At 37.2% G+C, this 25761-nt stretch overlaps 1 protein-coding gene across 6 annotated transcripts in view; it reads left to right on the top strand.

Annotated features, from left to right (window-relative positions):
- Window positions 1-25222, top strand: part of RNASEH2B (ribonuclease H2 subunit B) — a 42798-nt gene extending 17576 nt beyond the window's left edge. Inside the window, exons 4-11 of one of the 6 annotated variants that reach the window (XR_014852244.1) lie at window positions 180-256; window positions 2863-2983; window positions 7509-7573; window positions 8797-8902; window positions 11971-12049; window positions 12839-12881; window positions 17633-17962; window positions 19916-20046. Coding sequence is in view for 4 of the 6 variants with exons in the window: in XM_085060478.1 (XP_084916604.1) it covers window positions 180-256; window positions 2863-2983; window positions 7509-7573; window positions 8797-8902; window positions 11971-12049; window positions 12839-12881; window positions 17882-17962; window positions 19916-20023 (680 nt within the window). In the remaining 2 variants the exon portion in view is untranslated. Of the gene's footprint in view, window positions 1-179; window positions 257-2862; window positions 2984-7508; window positions 7574-8796; window positions 8903-11970; window positions 12050-12838; window positions 12882-17470; window positions 17610-17632; window positions 17963-19915; window positions 20667-23267 lie in introns of those variants that run through there. The other 5 variants (XR_014852245.1, XM_085060478.1, XM_085060487.1 and 2 more) reach the window with 5 other exon arrangements.
- Window positions 25223-25761: the final 539 nt, after the last annotated feature.

Raw genomic sequence — 25761 nt, forward strand, 5'->3', positions numbered from 1 at the left:
GAATTATCTCTATATTTTTAATGTAAAATTACAAATACAATTTTCCTGTTCATTTTATTAAAATATTGGGATGCTTACTCAAAAAAAAAAAAAATGCTCTTCACACTCCTGAAAACCATCCTAAACCCCAAAAAAGTCAAGATATTGTATAAGCTTACTTTTGTTTGTCTGTCACCTAGATGGGCGCCTGCTGTTCGTTACACCAATGGACCCCTTATTTCTGATACTTTACTACCTCATAAAGGCAGACAAGGAGGTAAGCCTGCTTTACTTTTTCCTCTGGAATTCTCAGGAGAAAACATTATTTCAAACTTCAGTTCTGCAGAAGTTATGTTAATTTCACTAAGAGTGACTTCCATAACAATGGACATTTAATTTGCATTTAAAGCAGAGTTATCTTAATTACAGAAGTATTTTTGTTTGCATCAAATTTTTTGGTAGGTAAATTATGTTACAAGAGTCAGCTTTCAATCTCAACAAGCTCTAATCACCTCCTGTTTTAAGAGAAGAAGAGAATATCTTTTGTCCTTTTGTGAGAACCTGACCCAGAACTATTGAGTTTAAAATGCTGACATGTCATTAAATCAAAACAAACTAGTGCCCTTTCTGAGGCATCAGTAGAATGGTTATTTTGGGAAAGAAGGAATGAAGAATAATTTGGATGCTATGGAGGAGGAAGGAGGAACATTTCTGTGGAAGTTTGAACTTGAAAGGAAATATTGCCTCTTTAGAAGCACTTTTAAAAATACTTTTTAAAGTATTTGTAGTGATGCCATATCACAGAACAGCAATGGGATGATCAAGTATCAAAAAGCTGGGTAATTAATAAATGGCTTAATTGATTTATCATGGGTGTAGCAAAACCTACTTCAATTTGTGAAATATATCAAAAGTCACAGACAAATTTACTGATTTATTTTTTATAAACAGCCTGTGAGAAAAAGGGCAAAAATAAAATGGAAATGTTGATTTTTTTTTTGGTTGGTTGGTTATTTTTGTGGAGACAATAGTTTCACTTTATGCATCCTAAGGCTTTTTGCTCTAAAAGAATGTCTTACAAGGTTGCTTGCTATTTTCTGCTTTAGAGTGCAAGTGGAAAATACAGAACCATTTTTTAATGGTGAAGATATAAACTCTTTCTACACCTTTTTAATAGGAACTTATTGTTCTGTAATTCTTTTTTAATTATTTATGGTATAGGGTGTGCAGATGTATTCTGTATTTCTGTGGTCAGGATGGTCCATTAGAAGAAGTCATTTCACAATGAAGAGTTTAGCTTGTTCCCTGGTTACTGTGCTCTATTTGAATTCATCATCCCTTTGAAAGCCTTATACCACACTTAAATTAGGGAAGTAGTAATCTCCTCTGTCTGTGTGGAGGGGTGTTGAGGTAGCCTGAGTAAAGTACAACTACTGCTGCTGTTTCTGTGCATGGGAAGAGTCCTGTGCTGCCCTTCACTTTTTCAGTACATTGTTTTCTAGAGTTTCTGGTTTTCTAGGCCAGGCATGATGCCACATAAATGCACAGAGCTGCTTTGGGTTTTAAAAAAGAGCAAATGCGCTCCTGTAGCACCTTGCCTAAGTTAGTGTATTCTAACAGTAAAAGAACGTCTTGTTTATAAGGTTAGTTTGAATGCACCACAGTCACTTTGATCTTGAACTAATGGATATCACTGGATTATCAATGGATAATTTAGGATTATCCTTTGCATCCTCCATGGGTTTTGATAGTGTGATGCAGGATTGCTTAGTGTGTCTCTGAGCAGAGCCTTCTCCTATACAGCACTTTTCTTGGCTTAGGCTCTGTGCCCATGCACAATGTAAATGCAGCTGTCTTGCTTTGAGACACAAACAGGTAAGTTATCAATAACAAAGAGTTTATGGCAGCTTTATTTTTGTTTCTCATAATCTTCTTTTTGCCACAGTTATTGTACCTTTTCCTTTTTAAGGAGAAAAAACCCTCTAAGTGCTCTCTGGCTTTGTTTTTTGTGTGTTTGTTTGGGAATTTTTTCTTGTTTTTATTGTGATTTAACAATAGATGGTTATTTTTATGAAGCCTCTGACTGTCTAGCAAGAGAATTAATTAATAATGAAAGCAGTATACCCACGTGGGTTTTTTCATGCTGACCAGTATAATGAGTTCAGCCTTGTCTGCAGAGACCATGCACTCTCTGAACATGAGAAGCTCACAGTGTCTTTGTACTGATGTGCTAAAGGATCTTTCCAAAGGGAAGGTTGCCAGTTGTGCCAAACCATGCTGAATGATTGTGCATTGTTTGGCAATGGCAAAATTTGTTTGATGGTTCTGTCATGTGTGGGGCTATTTAAGTTGTGCCAAAATCACTTTATATCCCTGCTCTGGCCAAACTGGAATTGACTTTGCAGAGGTGAAAGGTTAATACTGTGTTCCAGAAGCTGCCCTGCTCCTTTGAGATTTATCTTTGTGGAAGGAAAGGCAAAATTTGAATGGAAGTTATGACACTGGGTTTAATCCAACAGGTTTTGGTCTAAAACACTATTGGCACACTCTAACTACTGTCTTATGTCATCTTCCAAAAAATCCCGCTGTACTTCACATTAGTTTCTCCCCGTGTTGTTTTAAATTTCGCCTTTAAAGTGCAGTGTTTGAAGAGTTCAGCATTTTGCAGGTATTTACTGGTCTGAAATAAATATTTATAGCTTGCTTTGTAATCAGTTTCTGAATGTGTCATGTGTTACCATTCAAAATACGATCTTCTTTAAGTCCTTTATTTTAAAACTATGGCCATTGCATGCATATATATTTATATATGTATGTGTAGTGTGTGTATATGTGTCTTAACATTTTAGTAATGCTTTTGTAATCCCTTTGATGTATTTTCAGCAGCAAGGCAAGTTCCAGCCACTTGATCAAGTTGTGCTAGACTCAGAATGCCCTAGCTGCCCATTGCTGCTGAAGTGTGCAGATGTTAAACAGTACATACAGCATGTAACAGAAGAAAAAGGTGAAAAAAAGGGGCAGGGGGGAGGGTGAACAAAAAAAAATACTCCATTTGTTAGTGTCACCTCATTACAAGATAGATTTAAATATTGTTTTTTCCTTTACCAAACAACTGAAGTGCCTGACACAGCTGTACTTTAAAAACAGAAGCTTAGGCTTAGAGCTTGTCGTTGCAGTCTTGTGAAATGTGTGGATCTCAGATTATCTGCTGAAACTCTGTAAAACTCATGCAGTCTTGTTGTTAGGTGTCATACAAATGATTAACTGATCAAAGCTGGCTTCTTGACATTATTGTGTATGCTGTGAACTTTCTTTGGCTTGGATCAGAATTTTAAATCTCTCTAAATTCTTTATTTAGTGTAGGATGGTCTGGTGTGGAAGAAGCGGTCGGTCCATTTGACTTTTTTTCACCCTTTGTCCCAAAGCATTGAAACAATAAATAGAAAAAAGCTACAGAAGAGCAAATACACTGCTGAGAAAGGAGAACACAAGTTTTCTGGCTTTGCCTAATTTAGTATTGTGAGTTTGAGCTTAAAGACTTAATTGTTTCAAAATGCAAAAGTTGATTTGGATGCATAAGTATATGAGAGAAAGCCCAAATGGAAAAAGTTAGCAAGCTATCAATTCTGTACATAGTTTCTTCAGCCTTTGCTCAGAATTCCCTTTGGTGTGGAGGCTTTCATTTTATTTGAGGACAATATATGCTTCCTAGGTAAGGGAAAGGAACATGACATAATTTTCACAGGTTTGCTGAGTGTGACTCCATTGACCACCACTCTCTGGCCCTGGCCATCCAGACAGGTTCTTATCCAGAGATGAGTGCACCTGTCTAAGCCAGGAGCTGCCAGCTTCTCCAGGACAGTGCTGTGGGACACAGTGTCAAATGCTTTCCCAAAGTGTGGATAGAGAAAGTCTGCAGCCTTTCCGTCATCCATTAAGTGGATCACATTGTCTTAAAGGAGGACAAGTTAGTCACTCATCTGAGAAGATGAAAAACAGTGCCAGATCCTTTTGGCTGTCAAACCTAAGTCTATATAGGAACCTTAGGACAAGATCTGGATTATTTTTTTGAAGGGGCACTTCCTCCAACAGCAGTAGAGCCTTTGAGGAGTATTTATGTTCCCTTATGGAAGGCAAAATAAAAATTTTTAAAAAAGTATTTGCTATAGATGAGATCTTGTGTCTTGATCTGACTTCTGTATCCATTCTGATACTGAATTTGTTATCTGTCAGAGCATCCTCCCATAGACTGTATTCTGTTAGACAATAGTGAAGATGCTTTACTGCTTGGGGTTTTTTTTGCATTTTCAGTAATGTATTATGTACAACTATAAATTCGTGTCATTTTGCCGACAAATTATATTAGCTGTTAAAGAAGTTGTGTTCACTTCTTCGGTTTTGTTTTGAAATGTAAGGTGAAAATTGCTTTTGTCATAAAAGCTGTACACACATGCACACACCAGCTTTATGTGATGTTTTTGGATCTTCCCAGGCATGTACATGCTGCTTTTTTTCTTGCTCAGGTTTGGATTGGGCTCACAGTAACAGTGGGGCTTGTTCAGAGGATTTCTCTCTTTTTTTAGAACACCAAGAGTACTGTTATGCAACAAACCCATTGGCACTTGCTTGCCTATCGTGCACACATCACCTTTCAGTTTAATCCACTTCTATGTGTTTCATATTCTCATGTCTTTTATTGCCTGTAAAAAATACCAGCATTATGACTTAAGGTACTCACTCTTTTCTAGCTCTTAAGATCTGTTGTGCACTTTGTAGCCTTTCTTGTTTAAAGAGTAGAGCATTAGGGCGAGAAATATCCATTGTGTTGAGGCTTCTGCAGCTCTGTTCTGCTTGACAGAACCTAACAACATAATTATTTCACTCTTCATTTAGTCTTAAGACATTTAACATCTGTCTAACAAATTCTTACCCCAGAGCACTCACAGTTTACACTTACTGAATTAGCAGAAAATCCACCTTCCCTGGCCTCATTGTTGAAGGGCACTGAAAATTCATTTAGCTGAATTAAATTCTGAATAACCTGCTTTAGTAGTTGGGGAAAGTGTGTGTTACAGCTCACTAAATCGGGGTGAGGCAGGTTGTTTGCTAATAAATTCCGACATTGGATAGAAAGTACAGTAGAGAAGGTTTAAGAAAGGGTTATGAATTCCAGTTCTAGAGTGTTACTCTTTGTTTCATTTTGCAAGGCAAAAGCTGCACTGTGATCTTGTCTGATGTGATTAACATGAAGAGCCAAGAAAACTTACCTGATTAGAATAACTAAATAATATTGCCAAGCTTGTATTCCCAGAAGGTAGGAAAAAAGGGGCCATATGAGTTTCAGAGTTATGGAAAACACTGAGAAAATGGATGTTAAAATGTGCTTTAGGCAGTTTGCTCAACAATACATCAGGGAAACTTCCAAGTCTACATAGCGATTACCCGATCACTGAACATATTATTTAATTGTAGAACCACTTATATTCCATCTGTATTTCTCAAACCCAATCTTTCCAGATGTCTCAGACCAGTTTTATAGGCACCAGACACATTAGGGAACAAAAGGCTTTCCAATATATACTCATATTATCAAACATAGTCGCTAACTCTCACCAATATCAAATGTGCATCACATGTTAAATCCACGTTCCAATATTGAATCCTTTTGTCAGCAGTTTGTGACTTTCATAACTCACTTTAATTCTTAAGAGGTCTCAAATATTGTCAGTTTCTAGAGTTTAATAGTCAAAACTGTCAAGCACACAAAATATTTTCAAACAAAGTGATCTCTGAAGGGTTCAGTGTAATTATTTTTCACATGTTTTAATGAAAATGGCTTCACAGTTCTACGTTTCCTTTCCCTAACTGAGTCACTCTGAATCATGCTGTTGTGGGGGCGTCTGCCTGGGAATCCAGACCAGAATTACTTTTCAGCATGGGCTGGGGGATGGTGCTCAGAGGATGTCCCTTCCTCGAACTTGCTTAGATAAGAGAGGAATCCATGAATTGTGCTCACTGTACTTGAACCTAAACCACATTAGCCCTTTGAGAAGCAGGTTCATGTATCCAGAGCATTTCTCCATTTTCTGCTTCTTTTCTTTTAGAGCCACTTAGACCTCTAAGTCCTAAAGGCTGCAGCCAACAATGTCACAGCTAATTACTTTACCTGCAACTCATCATAAAGCAAAGTGTATATTAGTGTATTTTACATTTTTGCTCTGAAGAATTTTTGCATTTTCCTATTGTACAACTGTTGAGACAGATTTAAACTTTTATCTTGCAAACTGCTTTCCTCGACCTCTCCATACCCCCAACCGTGCATACAGAAAGAGCACATAATAGTTCACTATTTGTGTGCAATTTGAAAGAGCCAAGATAAACCCCAAAGAAGGAAATGCTGAAGGAATCATAAATAATATGTTGTTGTTTGCCAGGGGAGAAGGAAAATCCATGAAATGAGTGTTGGAATATGACATTGTATTCAGTAAATGACATGAAACAGATGTAGGTATTTATGGGAATGGTATACAGGAGATTAAAACTTATTGAAATACCTGTTAAAGACTGAAGCAGCAGGCTCCAAAATCTCCTGTGAAATCTTATTAGGCATCTCATTCTGTTTCCCAAATGTAGCTTTCTGTGAGTTAATACTGAATTTTTATACTGAAATTTCCCTGAGCCTTTGTCATTTTCTCTCTCTTTTGCCTGAGTGTTTTGAACTCACGTAACTCCAGATAACTAATCACATGTGAATAGCAAGTGTTCATGATACCCTCGTTGCCACAGGGGAAGCACTCTCTCAAAGTCTTATATCATCGAGTTAATTTGTGTTGCTCCATAAATCAGGAGTGAATCATGTACTTCCTCCCACAAGGAGTGTGTTTCACTATTTTGAATTCTGTATTTTCTTTTGACATTATATTGAATTATGTAAAAGGGGGATAGAAGTAAAAATTCTGCCTTAGTCACTCTGTGGTATGAGAGAGAACTGATAGAAAAAGGGTTTACTGAAGAGGTGAATGGTTTATCTTAAGTAACCAACTCTTTGTCCTAGCCCCTTACTAAGAGCTAGAATTCAGTACGTAAATATTTAAAATAATATGTTGTTAAAAAAAAAAAAGAAAAAAAAAAGCAATTGTGGAACCAACATTTTGTGTTGTGAACTATGTAGTTAAAATCACTGGTCTGTTGACACAGGGCAGTGAAGGTGAAGTAAAACTACAAGGGCTTGAGAAGAGTCTTAGTGAATTCAGGCAGCCCAAGATTATACATAAATAAAAAAAATATGTGCTTTGCTGGATTAGGTCCTAATTAAAGAACTGTCAGATTGTTCAGACTTGTTCATATCAGCTCAGTCTGTTTATTTTTTTATGTTTCCAATACTTTTGAAACTTATTGCCCTGATATCAAACATATGCAAGACACAAATTAACTTTTATATTGTATCTACAAGTTAGAAGATTTAAAATATATTGAAAATGCAATCTAAACCAGACATGACTTTTTTCCACTTGCTTGTTTTTTCTCAGAGATTGGCAGTCAGAAATTCCACAAATACAGCCAAGAGAAGACACTGAAGTGGTTAAAGAAAAAGGTATTGTGTTTCTCTTTTGCTTTAAAATTGCTGTACATTTAAAATGAAAATGCTTATTAGCTTGTCCATATCTGGTTTTGAGCCATATGCTGTGCCTCAGTTCAAGGTACATGTCCTGTCCAAGAAGGACAGACATCACAGTAAAGTTTCTGGACTTGGGAATGTGATCAGGTGTTAGAGATATTAACAAGCTTGTTGCATTTCTCTTTTTGACGGGACTGGCCATGAAGGGGGCTCGTGGGGTGTGGGTAGGCAGAAGCAGAAGCTGTCAGCTTATTGCTGTAGGCTTTGCATAAGGTGAGAGGCTTACTTTCTGCTTTCTCCCTTTCATACATGGGCTAGAGGAAAGCTTTGGTTGTTACAGCTTTTAAATTCTGCCACGTTTTGAAGCTGGACAGAAGTGCCTTGGTTTTGTGCTACAAATGTGTTTCCTGAAGTTTTGGCAGAGTTCACTCAGAATGGTCTTGGTTTGGTTGCTATTATCCTGATCCAATCATGCTGTTCAAGAGGTCTGTACAATTTGCCAGAAATAAACTAGTGTTAAAGCTAAGCTTGATGGGGTCTTTGTTTTGGTATAAAGAAGGTGAATTTCATGGTACTCACGCACATGTGTCCTTAATGTGATGACACTCTGTAGAAAAAGATGGTATGCATCACCTGAGGAGGAGGTCTTGTCATTTAAATTAATCAATACAAGCACAAAATCTGGTCTGCTTTCTGCAGTGATGAGGCATGGGAATACCTGTTTTGCAATGATTACCTGGATATTTACATGTGAACAGGTATCTCTTTGTGTCGTTTAAAACACCTTCTTCTGACAGCTCTCCCTCTGTTGGATCCAGCACAGCAGTGCCCTGTAAATTAATCTTTGATTTCCACCAGGACTGCCTTTGCCATCCTGCTGAGCTCAGGCATTCTCTGTTCTCTGAGCAGGTGCATTTCTCACCTGTGTAATCGTGGCTGTTGGATCCAAGCAGCTCAGCTCATCTTGGGGTGCTGCAAAACTGGTGCTGTGTTGCCAAGGCAACATGTTCATAGTCATGATAGTTTCTTTGGGTTTTTTGAGCTCATATGCTAGTCATTACAAATGTGTATTAAATTTCACCACAGTCCATAACTTGAGTGTTTTATATGCTCGAAACAAAATTACAAGAGCTTTGTCACTGCATTAACATGTGCATAACAATACTGACACAGACGTTTCTTTCTTTGATTTTCTGTAGGTTAATCAAACAGTGAAAGCACTTAAAAGCAGCAATATATCGGTAGGTGAGAGAGTGCTTGCAAGTACATTTATCAACAATAAACAGATCACAGATACTCAGGAAGGTAAGAAAATTAAACATGGTAATGAATTCCATTTTTGTGAAGTCGCATAAGTACAGATAAAACACATGATTAGAAACTAAAATATATTGAAATTGGCCTTTGCAGTAAATTTATTCCCTGTACAGAAAATTCCGTTTAAGTTGTGACTGTGTGCCTTGGCTTTTCCAAGTTCCTTGGTATCTTCATCAGATGACATTTTCATTAACAGTAGGTCTCAGCTGGGGTTCTCTTAACTTCTCCATAGTTCAAGGAGAAAACATTTTTCTCAGTGAAATTTATGCTGAAGTGCTTCACTGACCTGAGACTGTCTTAAGCAATAGGACACATATTTATATTATATATCAGTACCCCCCCAGTAAGTGTCTCTGCATTAGAACATGCTTCTTTTTATTATTATTTTTATTAGGATGAATGAAATATTAGCAAATTAGCATTCATAGAATTCTTCAAAATGGTGAAGGAATCTTCAGAAGTCATAGTCACAGAGAAAAAGCTCCTGGTCCAAACATTACTTTGTGTGACAAATGTATAGAATACAGTGTGTAATTATAAAGGGCAGAACTTCATTAATATTTGCATATTAAATTGCCTTGAAATGGACAATTCTGTTATCAAAAAGTCTGGTGTGATTCTGTTTGCTTCTATGCAGTATTTTGCTGGGGCAGGCAATGTCCTGAGTGTTACTGGGATATGAAACTCTGTAGAGAAACCTTAAAATGGACTCAGAATAAAGTCTTCAGATGTTAATGAAAATTAAGAAACATTTAGAGCAACATAAACCGAAGCAAATTGTTTCTTATTACAAAGACATTCAGAAGTCCTCACGCTGTTGAAAATTAAGGAGAAACAAAGCAGCTTGCTGACAAAGTGGAAAATGAGCTACCAAGTAATGATATCACAGAAACAACATAGATGAGATATAAGAAGCAAATAGACACTTTTATAGAACAGAGATTGTAATATATGGTTTCTAAAAAGAGACAAAGTTGTAAAACTTGTGATTTTAACTTTACAGTAGCATTTCATCCTTTCCCAACTCTTATTGTTTAAAGAAATGGAAAAATGCCCTGGAAACAGCCATCTTGACTATGCTTAAATATTTCTTCTCTGAAATTTGTAATTAAATATTTCATGTGCAGTGCTTTTTTTCCACCTTGCTCTTAATTTACAGTGACATGGTTATAACAGTCTTCTTAAAAACCTTGGGTTTTCATATTTAAGAGAGCAGCATTGAAATGGGGAATACTTGGGGTTTAAAGTATAGGTGAGTTTTGGAGGTAGTCCCACTATATGTGGCAAGGTGAATGACAGGAAGTCAAATGGATGTTACCCAACACTAATTTCTAATAAGACTCATTTTCTTGTCTGATCCTTTCATTGCTGTGACAGTGCCATTTATTTCTGTACAGAATTGCTTTCACAGGGATATTTCAGTCCCTTAAAAATAGGTGGATATATGTAGTTAATATCTACAGATGTTGTAGAGCAAAAAATATGGGAGGATATAAGGAGAGCAAATAGTGAAGTAGGGGAGGTTTATCATGTGAGACTTGAATATTTCATTCAGAAGACAAAGAGGGGAGGTGTGCAAGTGTTCCCGATGTTTGACAAAAGGTTAATAACAAAGCTAGGCTAGGGTGAGAACATAGACTCCCTAGGAGGCAAATAATGGTATTTTTAAATTGGTAAAAGAAGTCAGTAAAGATTGCTTTGAGTCAGAAATGCAAAAGGAATGGATTTTTATTTAGTATGAAATAGTAGCAGTTGACTTGGACTCACCATTCAGTGTCACAATGCAAAGAGTGAAATGATGGGAATGTTTTTCTTAAGCAATAAATTGAACATACTAAGTGCTGAGGTGAAATTGTCTTGGGTTGAAATTATTTCTTGTTCCTTCCCGAACCTAAAGTGGGCTTAGAGAGTGACAAAGCCTTGATGAATCTAGGTAGTGGAGGAAGGAGAAGTGCAGATAGGTAATAGTTAGAATTTATTATCAATATAGTTGAAATGCGTATGCTGCTGGTGTCAGTTTGTCAATGCCTTCTCCTTCAATGCCAGTTTGCATTGGGGTTTTTAGCCCAAAAAAAGAAAAGGGGAAAAAAATGGGAAATTTATCTCTGGAATTAAAGAAATAGGCCTTTGCCACCTTAAGCACATGCTATATACCATGTGCTTCTGAATTTTCTAAGTGTGTAGGCATACACACTTAGAGCAGATAAACTGGCCTGTTGGAGTTGGAATTCAGAGGTGAAATTTTAACTTAATATCTGTCTGGCAAATGCTTCCTGTGCATGGGTGCAGTTACTCCCTAGCAGCCTCAACAACAGCAGATTTCAAAAATCCAGCCCACGATCAGTAAGTGCTTGTGTAGAACGTGACCGGAAAAGATCTGCTTTAGAACTTCATGTTATAAAAGGGTCACTTTTTTTTTCCCAGTCTCAGAAAAACATTTATAGCAGGAGTGCCCTGTACTGAAAACAGCTTCTAGTAGTTCATATTTCCACAGATAATTATCCTGTCTTGCCAGTGATGTTTAGATAGGCCTTGGCATTTTCTATAAAGTACTGAAAATTAAGTACAAGACTTTGAAATAGACTCATTGTCTCATCTAATTGTTTTCAGTTGAAGCCAGAAAATGTTCTTTAGTACTGAAGCCCTTGCCAAATAATTGTAAGATCCAGATGCTTTAAAATTAATGATTGCATGTTCTGTTGAGTCAGCTTTTTACTTTTGCAGGTTTTTAAAATTTCATTTCTTCAGGAAAAATACATGATATCCAGTATTCTCAGAAAGTGAACAGCTTTTGTAAAGTACATGCAGCAGATATTAATAACATGTGCTGACAAAGTGAACGTAGTAAGTCTTTACTTTTTAAATAAACCTACAAGTGTCATATAACATAAACTACTCTACACAGAGAAGCATCACAGTGTATCCATTAGAAGTCTCTTACTATTAATTCAACCTTATGCTTTATGGGAGCATATGCAACATGGCTGAAGCAACGTGACTGTATAACATGAATGTTCTTTTTCTTCTCCTTCCCACTCCTTGACCTCTTCCTGAAGACTATGTACGGTATGCCCATGGGTTAATATCAGAATATATTCCTGAAGATCTGAGTAAGGAGTTGTTAAAATACTTAGGGTAAGTATTTTATCAGCCTGTAGATAGCTTTACATGGCATGCATTAATGTCTGTTTGGTCATTTCTGTTATATACTGAGATTTGTTCATCAAGGTTGCAGTGAATGACACAATGAGATTGTACTTGCCACACTTTCAATGGGATTTTTCCAATGTAGATAATGTCTTTCTGGCTTTCCTATGTTTTTAAGGACTGTGAGCTGGGGGAGATGTAATTTTAAAGTCAGATATGTCTGTTAGCACCATTGCATGATGAAACCCTGAGTAATGTATCCTATTTTAAAGCAGGCGGGAAGAAAATCCAAAGAGTTAAAACAGTTTGTCCAGAACTGTCAAGCACGAACAGCAGAGCCAGGAGTAGAGTCCTCATCCCTAGTCCTCTTTCCTTTTCACTACTCACTCAGTGCTGCTGGGGTTTGACTTTACTTATCTAACCTGTGTTAGTTTATATCTGGAAGGTGAGCCAATGTCTTCATCCTGGTGTTCCCTGCCAGCAGCAGACTTGGCTTAGAGCATCACTGGGACTCTGCATCTACTCATCAGTTCAGTTTTGTTCAGAGGCTTCTGTTATGGTTGCCTCTGGAAAAGTGTGCAATATGCAGCTTGAAGCCCACAGCTGAACAGTTCCATAAGTCAGAATACAGAGTCCATGAGCTGCTTTTTTTTTTTGCAAGTGCTTGCCCCATGTAGGTAGCTGAAAACCAAAGCAGCCTTTGTGAAGAGGGAATTACAAACTTTAGGTTGTGCAATTCATGTCTTAATTTATAATTTAAAATCTTTTGTTCTGCAGGCTCCCAGAACTTAAAAACCCAGCACCAGAGCCACCACTGAAGGTAGGAGAACATTAAGATATTGATAGATACATTGTGTTGTAAGTTAATTTTTCTGAATTATTATTGAAACTAGACCAGACCAAGCACTGGGTACAATGCAGTACAATAAGTAGTGTGGCCTTGTAAAAAGCCAGTCTAAAACAACACAAGAAATTTACCGGGTAACTCATATTTTTTAATAAGGAATATTTTGGTTGGTTTTCCTGTTTAAAAAAGGGGAGGGAAAAAGAGAGGCATATTTTATGGTTTTGGTCAGCAGTCTTTTCATTCGTGTTTTGCTTATTTAGTTTTATTGAGGTTGATGGGACAATATGACCTCATAGGTTTTCTTTCATATATAATTTATGAGGACCCTGAAAGGGACCTCCTGGGTCATGGATTCCCAGACAACCATATTGGATAATCTCTCATACACTGACCATTCTTTACTGTAAGTCTCATTAGGACTTTTTATTTCCATTACTTCTCTTGGAAGAGTGTTCTATAACCTCATTCCTCTGATTCTCAGAAACTTTTCTGTAAATTCCACCTTGAATTTATTCATGGCCAGTTTATTCCCCTGCCCTTTTGTGCTAACTTTATCATTGGGTTTTTTTTTTAATTGAAATGGCTCTTTTCCCTCCCTAACATTATTTTTTTCAATGTGTAAAGGGAAAACATATATGCTTTGTGTTTTCATTTTGGGAAGACAACTTGGTTGTGTGAGATGGGCTCTCCATTCCCTCATTGTGGAAACATTTCTTTACACCTATTCCAAGATGAATTCAATTGTTTCAATATAGGTGACCAGAAAAATGTGTAATTATTTCTGATGAAACCTTTACTCGTATGATGGCATTCTTCCCTTCTTGTCTTAACTAGAAATACTTTGCCCCATTACAGATTAGAATCCCATTTGCCTATTTTGATGTGTGGTGTACCAGATAGCTCTCAGTTGTGCTGTGAATGGCTAAGACACATAGTTGGTTTGGCTTTTTCTTTTCCACTGCAGTTTTACTTGATCAGTTCTCAAATATACAAGAAATTCATGCACTTAGTTGCTGTGTTCATTACCTTTTACTTCTTCTGTACATTTAATCTGGTTTTAATGTCTCCAGTCTTGAAGGTTCCCTGGCTTTTTTTCAGTGTTAAAAGCTCTTTTGGTATTCATAATCCTACTCAGTGGTGTACATTCAGCAAATGTTAACATTCTATTATCTCTAATTAGCAATTAACTAGTAACCTCTATCTGATCCAATGACATCCCTTTCTGCTTTATTTGCCTTTGTTTCCCTTTTTCCAACTTTCTCATCTACCTTAGACTTCTTACGCAATATTTGTTTTCTATAATTTCAGCTGTTTCAGTGGCACCATGTCAAGTCCTCTGGCAATCCTTCACATGATGTCACCAGAAAGTGTATTTGAGAAAACAAAGACCAGTTAGTAGGCATTACCTGTGTTTAGTTCTTAGGCTGAGACATGCTGAGAGAGTTGGGGTTGCTCATTCTGGAGAAGAGAAGGCTCCAGGGAGATCTTACAGCACCTTCCAGTGCCTAAAGGGGGCTGCAAGAGAGCAGGCAAGAAACTTTGTACAAGGGCATGTAGTGACAGGACAAGGGACTATGGAAAGCTGAAAGAGAGGATAGGTTTAAATTAGGTGTGAGGGTGGTGAGGCACTGGAAGAGGTTGCCCAGAGATGTTGTGAACTCCTTATCCCTGTAAGTGTACCAGGCCAGGCTGGATGGGGCTCTGAGCCACCTGGTCTAGTGGAAGGTATCCCTGCCCTTAGCAGGAGGGTTGGAACTAGATGATCTTTAAGGTCCCTTCAAACCCAAACCACTCATTTACTCTTTATCTTTAATTATTCTTCTTTCTTTCACATTTTCCCCACTCTGTTGTTCTGAGTCCTACTATCACTTTTTCTTTTGTCTTACACAGAGATGGGCCTTTGGCTATTCTGCAGTAATATGGTGCCTGCAGAGCATTTGCCAGGTTCTGCCTCTCATCCTGTGATTTCTGCTGAGGTCTTCCAACTGGGTCAGCATATTGAGTTTTACTTGTATCTTGAATGGAGTGATTTCTGTTCTCTTTTCTGCCCCTGTGCTTAACCTCATCATCTTTATTGAAAAATATTTACCGAGGCAAAAGATTTCTTCCATTTTTTGTCCACACATACATTAATATCTATCCAATCCTTGAAGCAATCCAGTCCTATAGCAGCTTCACTTGCTCTTTTTTACTTCCCTTTTCGCCTTTGTGGCTAAACAACCTTGCAGTGTTTGTTTTAATTTCCTTTCCAAGGTCCAACTCAGTTTGACTTGTTGGCAGTTCTCACTTAATCCCAGTATTACCTGACCCTTAAATTTTTTCCCCTGTCTGTTTTTCCCCCATCTATTGCAGAATCCTGTTTACACCTAGTATCAGCTGAATTTTTTGGGGGGTGGGTGGGGGGTGGTGGAATATGTGTGGATCTGTGTGAGCAAGGAGCCACATTTATAGTGTTTAGTCTGAGATGATCTTTCCTCCAAGATTTTTCACCTTGTTTAAAGTATAAGATCCAAAATCACTTCTTGGGTCTTTTTCTTTTGCATTCCAAGTATCTTCCTCACACATCAAGTCCCTTTGCTTTGCCTTAGACAAGTAAGGCATATGATATGAAAAGTTTGCCCTTTTAGAACCAGTAACCCCACTTTTGATTATCCTTTCCATTTATTTTGAACTGAGGCACCCTATGTCTACTGAAATGAGATTACTTACCACCCTGGCCTTTCCTGCAATGTCGCTGCTACTTACTGAAACAAAGTCTAAAATAACCTCATTTCTGGCTGGATCAGTGACTGTTCTGTTAAGCAGCATGTCAGCTAGCACATAGAGGAATAATTGAGCCCTACTGTTATTAATAGCATTTGTTCTCCAATGGATATCCATAGATATGTTATTTCCATGTGGCTGGATAGTTGTTCTGGCTGCACAGTTACTTGGCCCTTTGATTCAGTTAAGAATTATCTTTATGCATTGTAAGAAATACTAAGCACACATCAGGAGCCAACTGATAGTCATTAGCTATATAAGCATGTTAAAACAACTGTATTAAACTGCATGTGATGTACATTCCATATTGTGTACGAACAGCTTTTATACCTTTGGGATAGTTCTGAGAATCTATTTTTAAAAACAGTTTTATTTCAGCAGTTTGGTTATGGAGGAAATGAGGCTTAGAGCTGTTCAGTTGTTGGGCAGTGAGATCTTGCTGAGGATCTGATTAATTTCCAGAGCACTGACCAGGGTGTGTATGGTGTTTCTGTGTTTAAGTCTTTGCAGCTTCAGAGATTAAAACACTCCTTTATTTCACAATCTCAGAGGAGCAAGGTAGGCTTATACACAGAAACTTTGAGTCTCCTTCAGACCCTTTTTAATCACTTGTGTTGACATTTCTCTTCATGAGGGCAAGGTGTATTAACAGTCATAAGATGATTATTGCAAAATATGAAAGTTCTAACATGTATTTCCTGTTTTGGAAAAGTAATTGCATGTTTAGAAATTACATTAAACTCTGAAGAGAGGAGAGATGTAGAAACTTCAGCGATTAGTAGAAAAGCAACGAAATATTCTCTCTCTTGAACAAAAACAAAGTGGGTACAGCTTGGACTTTGTGATTTAATGATTAAATCAAAATTGCATGTTCTTTGTATTAATTCTAAGCTGTTGATCTTGTGTTGTAATCATCGCACTGTCCAGTTTGTCAGCACAGGGACTCTGGCCATTGGCAGATGATGAGAGACATTTACAGAGAATATGAAAGCTTTGCTACAACTAAACAGTGAATGTTTTGCTGAAATGCAAACATTTTTGTTGTAAGTTTTAAAAACTTGTTTATCAGGTTCCAAAAAGAGGAGAAAAGTAATTATTCATTAGATTGTCATTTGAAAATGTAATCACAGCACAGTAAACAGCCTCCTAAGGAGGCTGATCCAGATTCCATTGAAATCAAAAGAAAAGGCTGCAGTTGGATCTGGTTCTAAGAGCTGAGAAATCTAAGCTGCAGACCTGGCTTCTGTGCCAAAGAAAGAGAGGGAAGGGGAAAGAGAGAGATATCACAAGCACCATAAACAAAATGAATAAAACAGGATCTTAAAATGTATGGTACCATCCAAGTTGCTTGCAAAATCACTCTCTTTGGCAAAAAAGCTGGGAAGGCCACGGTCTAGATTTCACAGGATATTACGGACAGGGTAGTAATATCAGATATATAATAATAATAAAAATACAGTGTTGTAAAATACTACATACTTTTTTTCTCTTTTGGAAACATACCAGAAAGTTTTCACCTTTAAACTAAACACATGCTCACAGTTTATGGAAAGAAATATTCATTTTTATGGCCTGATCATGTGAAGAGCCGAGAACCGTTCACTTGCATTATTTCTGAAGTTAGAAGGCACACAGCACATGCAGAGTCAAACTTCTTAATACACTGTTAGATTCAAGTGACAAAGCAGTCAGTGGAGCTATGGCAGTGTTTCTCCATTGCCAGCCTGTAAAACTAATTAATTCTAAAGGCTGTGGATGAACAGACAACAGACTAGATGATGATCCACTTGTGTTGGCAGGTAGCTGCAACACTGGAGTTGCTGCACAGGTCCATGATATCAGGAGCACCAGAGTTCCTTGACTGTTAGGCACTAACTTCCAACAGCTGCTTCCATAAAGTTCTCTAAATAGAATGACACCAAAGTCACAATCATAGCTGGTTTCTAACAGTCATTCTTCAGAAGTCTAGGAAGAAAATGCTTCCCATGACACTGAATGATCTCTTCTGAATGCTGTAAAGATGGTATATATTCACACGTAAAGAAGATGATTGCAGAGAGAAATCTTCCACTCTTGCTGCAGATTCTTCAGTTGATTGCCAGTCCTTTTTTTGGTTCTATGGTTACATTTTAAAGCCAAAGCTTTGAACTTCCATGTGTGTACATCGTAAAAGTGGTTGACAGAGCAACTTCCTCACTCTAACATTTCAGAAAAGGAAATTGTCAGATGTCCCTGTGGAACCAGAAGAAGACTATACTAAATTTAACAGCGACAATCTGAAAACCAAAAAGGTAAGCAAGCCTTGCATTCATACATGTTTTGCTAAAGCATAGATTAATATCCAGTATTAGCACAGAGTGCTTAACTTTCTCCTTCAAAACATATCACAAAAACTAATACAAAATTATATGATATCTGTAGTTATATCTTCTTGAACTTTTCTTTCAGGTTTAATGTGACTTTGACAGTTTTAATTTCCTACTCTGAACTGTTCTGTGCTGTTACTGCTGGGCTGTATTTGACCAGTGAATGTCCCAGTGAGCTTTGCAGACTCAGACACACTAGTTAAGACACTCAGCTAATGTTTGCAAAGCTCTTTGAGATCTTTAGATGAGAAATCCTATGGCTTAGTGATAGCAACTGTTAAATTTCAGTTACTTGAAAAAGAAACGAAGATGGCAGCATTTACTTAAATTCCAAGGGATACTAGTATGGACAGGCTTTATTTTTACCTAGAAATATTGCTTGTGCACTTACTTATGTCAACTTAATGAAGTTAAATCAACACAGAACTTACTGATTGCCAGCTCCAACGCATGTTTGGAGGCCAATCCAAATCTGAGTCCAGCGGTGCCTGCCACTGTACTATTCCTGGGAGAGCAACAGAGATGTGAAAAGAAATAGATCCTTTCTGTGTGTGCCAAAGTTGTGAGGCTTGTACTGGCTTATTTCTCTGAACATTGAAAGAAAATGAATCTTCTTCCAATCCATGGGGAACCAAAAAGGCCTGCTGTGCTGGTCTTGTGACCTTCAGTCTAATGCTGACTACTCGTTATCCTTTGCAAAGAGAAGCAGCTGGTGACAGATGCATTCCTTCCTCCCCCCAAACCCCCAGATTTTTTTTGTACTAAGTGCACATTCTAGTTTTGAAGTAAGAGGATTGCTCCCTAAGTGAAGGTGATAAATAGTTTAAAATATGCATGTTTCTCTCCTTTCCCCCATTATATATCTATGGCTTTTGAACTTAGCATTAAGATAGAAATAAACTGAGGAGAGATTATTCATTTTAACATTAAATATGATTTACTTTTGAAATAATGGAGCACACTGATGAGAGAATCTGGGAAAGAAAAGATAGCCCTTGGACTCTGTACAGTATACTACTATTTTTTAAATACTTTGGCCGTGGTTTTGTTTGTAGAGTTACACAGACCATCATACTGTTTTTGCCTATATCCATCCTATCCATAACTATCTAGCTGATCCCAAGTATTGTAATTGTGAAGTCCTGCAGACTGAGGAGTATCATAAAGAAAGGTCAATACAACGTTTTCTTAATAGGGAAAGCAGCTAGAGATGTAAAACATAACACTTTAAAATATAAGAAAGAAAATAGGTCAGCTCTATAAAATGTGGCTCATAAAATGTGTTTGAGGTGTAGAAGTCTGGAAAGTTGTCCCAGTGGCTTCAAAAGTGCTTTGCAAATTTTAGTTACCTTCTTCATTCCTAGTTTTTCCATCTCTTTTCCATTTATTTCACTGTGCATAGAGTCTTTGATAGTAAATCAGTGTGAATTATTCATCATCTGTGATGCAAGTCTGTAATTCAGCCTGCTGACAGCATAATCATGAGATTGAATCAGAGGGTACAGAATGCATCTGTTACATTGCATGCATTATTCCTCTTAATGTACACTCAGGGATTATCCCAAAGTAAACGTTTGATTTGGGATGCCTCATTGTGCGGAAAGGAAAGATGCTTCACCTCTTTGTTCTTGTAGTTGGTTTTCTATCTTTGAGGTTAAGTAATTAATGATAATTATTCTTCAATTTGAATAATCTCAAATTTGTTTTTTAAGGTTTTTCTCCTACAATTCAAAGCCTACGTATCATTATCTTTACTGCTGTATATTAAAAAAGCAATTCAACTTATTACTTGACTCTTCTGTATTTAGGAGTTTGTAGCATATGTTCCCCCCTGTGGAGATGCTGCTTAACTGTTTCTGTTTATCATTTCACTCACAGGCAAACATCAAGATGTCTGCAGCACAGAAGGCTCTCGCCAAAGTTGATAAGAGTGGAATGAAATCCATTTCTGCTTTTTTCAGTTCCAAACCTAAAGCATCAAAATAAAGACTTGTTCTTTAAGAATTTTATACAGTGGTTATTTTTATGTTAAGCTAAAGATGTCTCCTTGAGTTTTTTGTTAGTATAGTGTATGCAGGGCATGTCTGGGTATGTGATGGGGTGTGATGGAGAGGTCTGTGAGCTGGCAGGGCACAGAGCTGTTGGGCCTTAATGGGATCAGGGAGTACCATGATATCAGGTATTCCAGCCTGGATTGGGAAGATTGCCCAGCTGCATTAACATGATGCTGTGAGCTGAGAAGCAGGGCTTTGCAGGATACCATACTGTGCTGCGGCTCCGTCTAGAGCATTCCCAGTCAAGGCCACTGCAGAGTTTTCTCCATTGCACTTCATTCTGGGCTGAAAACATGCCCTTCTTTGATGATTTTTTTTTTTAGTTCATAAGGAGCCTTATTTTTTGAGACTTTCTGAAGATTTTTTTACCCAGTATTACACGACAGTAGGATGGCATCATTGTGTTTTTATTTTGACCCAAGTATCAGTCCTGATGTAAGTGTTGCCATTGGTGGCATTTTATCGAGACAAAAATACTGTCTGTATTGGGATTTGGGTTATTTTTAATATGCTGGAAATAAATGGCAATGAATGTCAATGTACATGTAATGCAATAAAGTGCTTTGTGTAACAAACTTGTGCTTGCCGTATTTGCTGTATGTTTCGAGAATTAGGTTGGCTTTCAGCACATTTTTAAGCAGTTTTGGTATTTTCCTGTGTATAAATTTCAATCCTTAAAGAGTTACGGCGTCTCTTTGGCTTTTGTGATAAATCTCTTAGCACATAGCAATATAGGGGTATTTTTATGTTTAGTTCCAAGATCAAGAGGTCCTTAGGAAAATAATCAGGGAAACATTGATTTAAAGGCAAGAATGGGTGGGGCTTTTTTTAAGAAGCCTGTTTGGAGCTGGATTCAAAAGCTTAAGTATGAGTGTCTTAGATAAGGTTTAGTTTTATGAAGTTTTGCACCAGGTAGGACTGTTACTTAAAATGCACTGCCCGCTCTTTTCTGTGTTCTTTCGTCATTACAGAGTGTTCCTGTATATTTATAGAAATAGCTGATGTTGCAGCTTCCCTGATTCACAGAATTGAAAACGAGATAGTCACAAGGATTATTTTTACAGATCTAGTCAGTTCTGCACAATACTCAGTGTCACCCACCAGTTGTTGTACTGAGTCATTACTGTGGCTCAGCTACAATGTGTGTTTTTGAAAGACACTCTTAAAACACATCAGTCTTTGCTACTTCAGCTCAGTAGAGAATCTGCTTGCATCCCTTGATAATGTGAATTTCAGACAAATTAGGAATTCCCCCTTTTTGAGTAGCTTTGACATTTTTCCACTTCAGGCTTACTTGCTGCCATTTACAACCCTTGGATTACAATGGTGTCTGTTAAGTTAAAAAGCTTCGTGGCACTCTCTTCCAACCAGAAATGAAAGAGAAGCCTCGCTGTGTGTTCTGTGCAGTTTTGTAGGGGTTGTTGGGTTTTGTATGCCTTTCAGACTGGTGTTTTTTACAAAGTTTTGGATGTAGTTTGTAAATGCAGAGGATCAGCATAGCTGGAGTCCCAGACAGAGGAAAATACTTGAAAATCTGTAGAATTATTATCTCTGGTAATAACTAGTATTTGGGGAGCTGAGAATGAGCAATTCTGGTTGTGAACTGGAAGGGTTAAATTTTGGAAAACATTCAACCTCCCAAATTCATGTGAGTAGAAGGGGTGCAGAAGTGATGGTAGCTTTTGAAAAATGCCACTCAAAAATGCAGGATAATGCTATGGGGGAAAAGGAAAAAGAACAGGCACATTCTGTCATGTTAACGGAGAAGTCTTGTGCACTAAGCAACACGTTTGGGAGTGTTTTGGTAGAAGAAAGGAGTTGTGTGTCTATTAATGGAAAGCCAGTTCTGAGGACTGGAAGATACTGAGAAGTAGACAAGCATGGGATGAGTGTTGGCTGGAAAACCAAGAATGGGAGAGAATTATGTTAGAAACAGGAACTATGAGGCAGAACAGATACATGGTAGAAGCTCTTGTGGATATTTAAATATGCTAGTTGCAGAGGTTTGGGTTTTAACAGTTCAAAGGTTTTGTGATACAAATTTTGCAAATGTGCCTTTTCATTGACTGAACTGTTCAAGAACCGTCTATGAAAAAGTCCCAGTTTCTCTGGTCAGAATTTGGGACACACAGAGAACAAATCTGTTAGAGATGAGAGACCTTTGTGCTGACTTCTGATCTGGGGTACCAATTGCTATTTTTTCTTGCTCTGTACATGACTTTTACATCTGCTGTTGTGCTCAAGGACGAAGTCTAGAGTTCTTCCTCTGTGCAGGGATGCATTGTGCTTTAGTGCCACATCTCAACTTCAGCTGTCAGCTATGCTGTAACTTACCACAATAGTAATTTTAGTAGTGACTGTGCTTTTGGTTGAGCAGGAATTCGTGCATGACAAAAAATAAATAAGCCATTTCCAAAAGCCATTAGAGCTTTCACGTGAAAACAAAAACTCTTTTCCCTTTAGGAAAGCATGAAATACATTTAGTAACTTTGAAACTTCCTCAACATGTAGCTGTAAGAAGTTACGAAGAGCATATGGTGCCAAGTGCATAAAACAATATTTCCTACCACAATAAGGTTTTAAATATAGTTGCTCTGCCTGGCTGGCAGTAGCAGTAGGTCATTATGAAGTGCTGCTTTGCTATTTCTTCCTTGGTTAGCATAGTATGGAACAATATGCCAGCACTAGTATAGAAATGTGGTCTTACTTTATTTGTTTTTCTGGGTTAACATGACGTCTACATGTTCATGTAAATATCTGATAAGTTGTGATGCTGTTATAATTGTTTATTTGGGATTAAACAGCTCTCACATTTTCTCTTTTTTAGACTTTGCATAGCAAAAGGATTGACATCAGTGGGCATGGAAAACATACGGAAATACAAGCACTGACTTAGGGATATGTAAGGGTTGAGCTGGCACATCATTTTCAGCCTTGAGTAATAAACTTAGTTCTATTTGTAGAAGTGACAATTGGTCAGTTGAATATTTTCAGTGGAAAAGGTGGCATAGTTGGCAGGATTCGCATTCAGATCTGAAATCTGGCAGGGTTCAGTGTGCTTGTTTTCAGGTGCTCAGTTGCATCTGACGTGATGCTTATTGGAGGAAAATTAAAAGCATGGATGCTTATTTGAATAGAGTAATATTTTTGACTAGGGTTTTCTCTTTCCTTTGTAGATGCCTGAGAAAAGACGTGCAAAGAAGAAATGAAAGGAGCATAAGGAGACTCACTAATATTATTTTAACTTGCCATAATCACAAAACTGCTTTTAAAGGCTTTTTTTACACACTTTCTGAAAAATAAATGCTTGACATTGGACATGCCCTGTTCCAAGAAAAAGCAAATCTCAGCAGATTAACATTGTTAAATATGCGGTGTGTTAAACATACACTGCTTCAAATTTTATAGCTTGCACACGATTGGTCTATCGGGCCCTTCCAGGAAAGCACTTACAAGCATGCCTAATGTTAAGCACATGAGCAGTGATCCTAAAGTCAGCCGTGTTGTTCGTGTGGGTAAGTGCTTTGCTGGATCGGCGCCTGAAGTCCTGTTAGGTGCTGAGCATCCTGATCCATATCCAGCAAAGCACTTACTTCCATGCTTATCTTGAAGTGGAGGAGCCAGTCTAATATTTGTGCATTAGTGTTCACCATAAAATCTCTCTTGGCACAATGGCTCATATGCTTAAAATTAAGCACCTGCCTAAGTATTTTGCAAGGTCAGACCAACTGCATCCTTGACCAAGTCTTAAATTCTTGATTTTCTATAATTTTTTTTTTTTGGTACTCATTTTTTTAATAGGATGTATGCTTTTAGTGACCATAATTACAAGTAGTAGAAGCTGTATAGCAAAATATGTTGTATGCAATTTCCTTCTTTCTTTTTCAAAATCTATCCAAATTCAGATAAGTGGCCTTTTTAGACTAGAAGTCCAATATAAAATCCAGATATAAAATCAACCAAAATGAAAAAACAAAATTAACTCTTTTTAGGACATTTACATTTTTCAAAATCATTTCACTGAGTTTGATTTACATGATTTTGTCCAACGCTGACCTGTTATACAGAAGTTGTCATCTTGCTTGGGTTGTGTGGACAGTGTGACACAAGTGTGACGCTTTGGGTCGGTTGTGTGTTCACAAGGGCAAATGGAAAAGCTGTATTTTTTATTTCTTTTATTCTAAGGGATTGAAAACTTACAAATATGTATAAATTAACATGTGCATCTTGTGTTAAGAACTAAACCAAAACCTATGTAATCCTTCAGGCAAAAAAAAAAAAAAGGCCTAATTATCCTTTTTTTTTATTAATGTGATGCTTTCTGTGGAGTGAGCTTCAACCAAGATGTCAGCCTGAGTCTACATAAACTACGCAGAAAGTGGATGCTAATGAGCTCCTGAAGTGATTTGTGTCTGATGCAGTCTGATGTTCTTAACTTAAATACCTGTTTATCAAACTACCATTAATATGTAACTCTTTGCTAACTTTTTAAATTAATAATTGACAGGATTTTGAACAGAATGAATGTTTACTTCTGTAAATTCCAACTGTGACCCTAGTTCACAGATACCTACAGCAAATGACCAAAATATTCAGTAAAGCTTGAATGTATTTGAAGTGTTTCAGGTGAAAAGTAAAGAAATATTTTACATCAACTCTGGCAAATTTTGCCTACTTCAGGTAAAGAAGAGCTCCAAGAAGAGTTTATTAAGCCCTTGCTGAAAACTAAATTCTAAGACAGAGACAGTAGCTTAACTTTCTTTTCAGCTGATTCTGTTCAGCTGTTTCAGAATATGAAAAACCCGAACTGTTAACTATCTAGAAATCATAAATGAAAGGAAATGCAATCTGAATGCCTATTTTAGGAATTTGCACTGAATTATTTTTGTTAGTCTGATTAAGCAAAGTGCACTTTCCCTTTTTAAAGTAAAAATATTTATTTTAACATCATTTTTAGGAATATTGCAAGAATATTATATGGGTCCAAAGTGAAATTTCTATTTTTCTAGCTTGCATTAAAAAATGCTTGATTTATGAATTAAGATTATATATTTCAGTATGTGGTTCCATATTTTTGTAAGATTTTATTTTTAATTCATGTACAAGAAAGAAATAAATGCCTTTGGAATAATTTGTTGATTATTTCTTCACTAGTATCACAGAGAAACACAAAGAAAAATGTGGTGTAGTCAGGCTACTGATGCTGTTACCCTCCACAGGGTACTCAGTAATTCTTGGACTGAGTTGAAGGAAATAATGAATCCTGATATAAATTCAAATATAAAAGTTGATTAAGACAGAGGCAGCGATGCAATTAGGCTAATCCTTGAGGATCTTACTGTACAGTTGTTCTAAAGAGAACTCACCTCTGTGTAAGTACAGTTGTTGGCCTATGTACTCTGGATGTTTTAATTTTCATGAACATGGTGGTGAATCTCTGAGTGATGGTGGGATGAGGAGAGTGGAGGTGAAGAGAATGATGTGATATTTGTGTAACTTTTTACATATTTCATATTCTTTGCCATCACATACATAATATATAGGTGCTCCATCACAGACTTACACAGAACTGATAATTATTTTCCATGTTTTTTATAGCAGTTAATCAAGCACAGTGGAAAAGCTGTTCCTCTGCCAAAACATTATCCTGATATCACCAGGATACTATAA

This window comes from Lichenostomus cassidix, chromosome 1 (assembly GCF_008360975.1).
Source record: "Lichenostomus cassidix isolate B80296 chromosome 1, HeHo_3.0, whole genome shotgun sequence".
Classification (NCBI taxonomy): Eukaryota; Metazoa; Chordata; class Aves; order Passeriformes; family Meliphagidae; genus Lichenostomus; species Lichenostomus cassidix.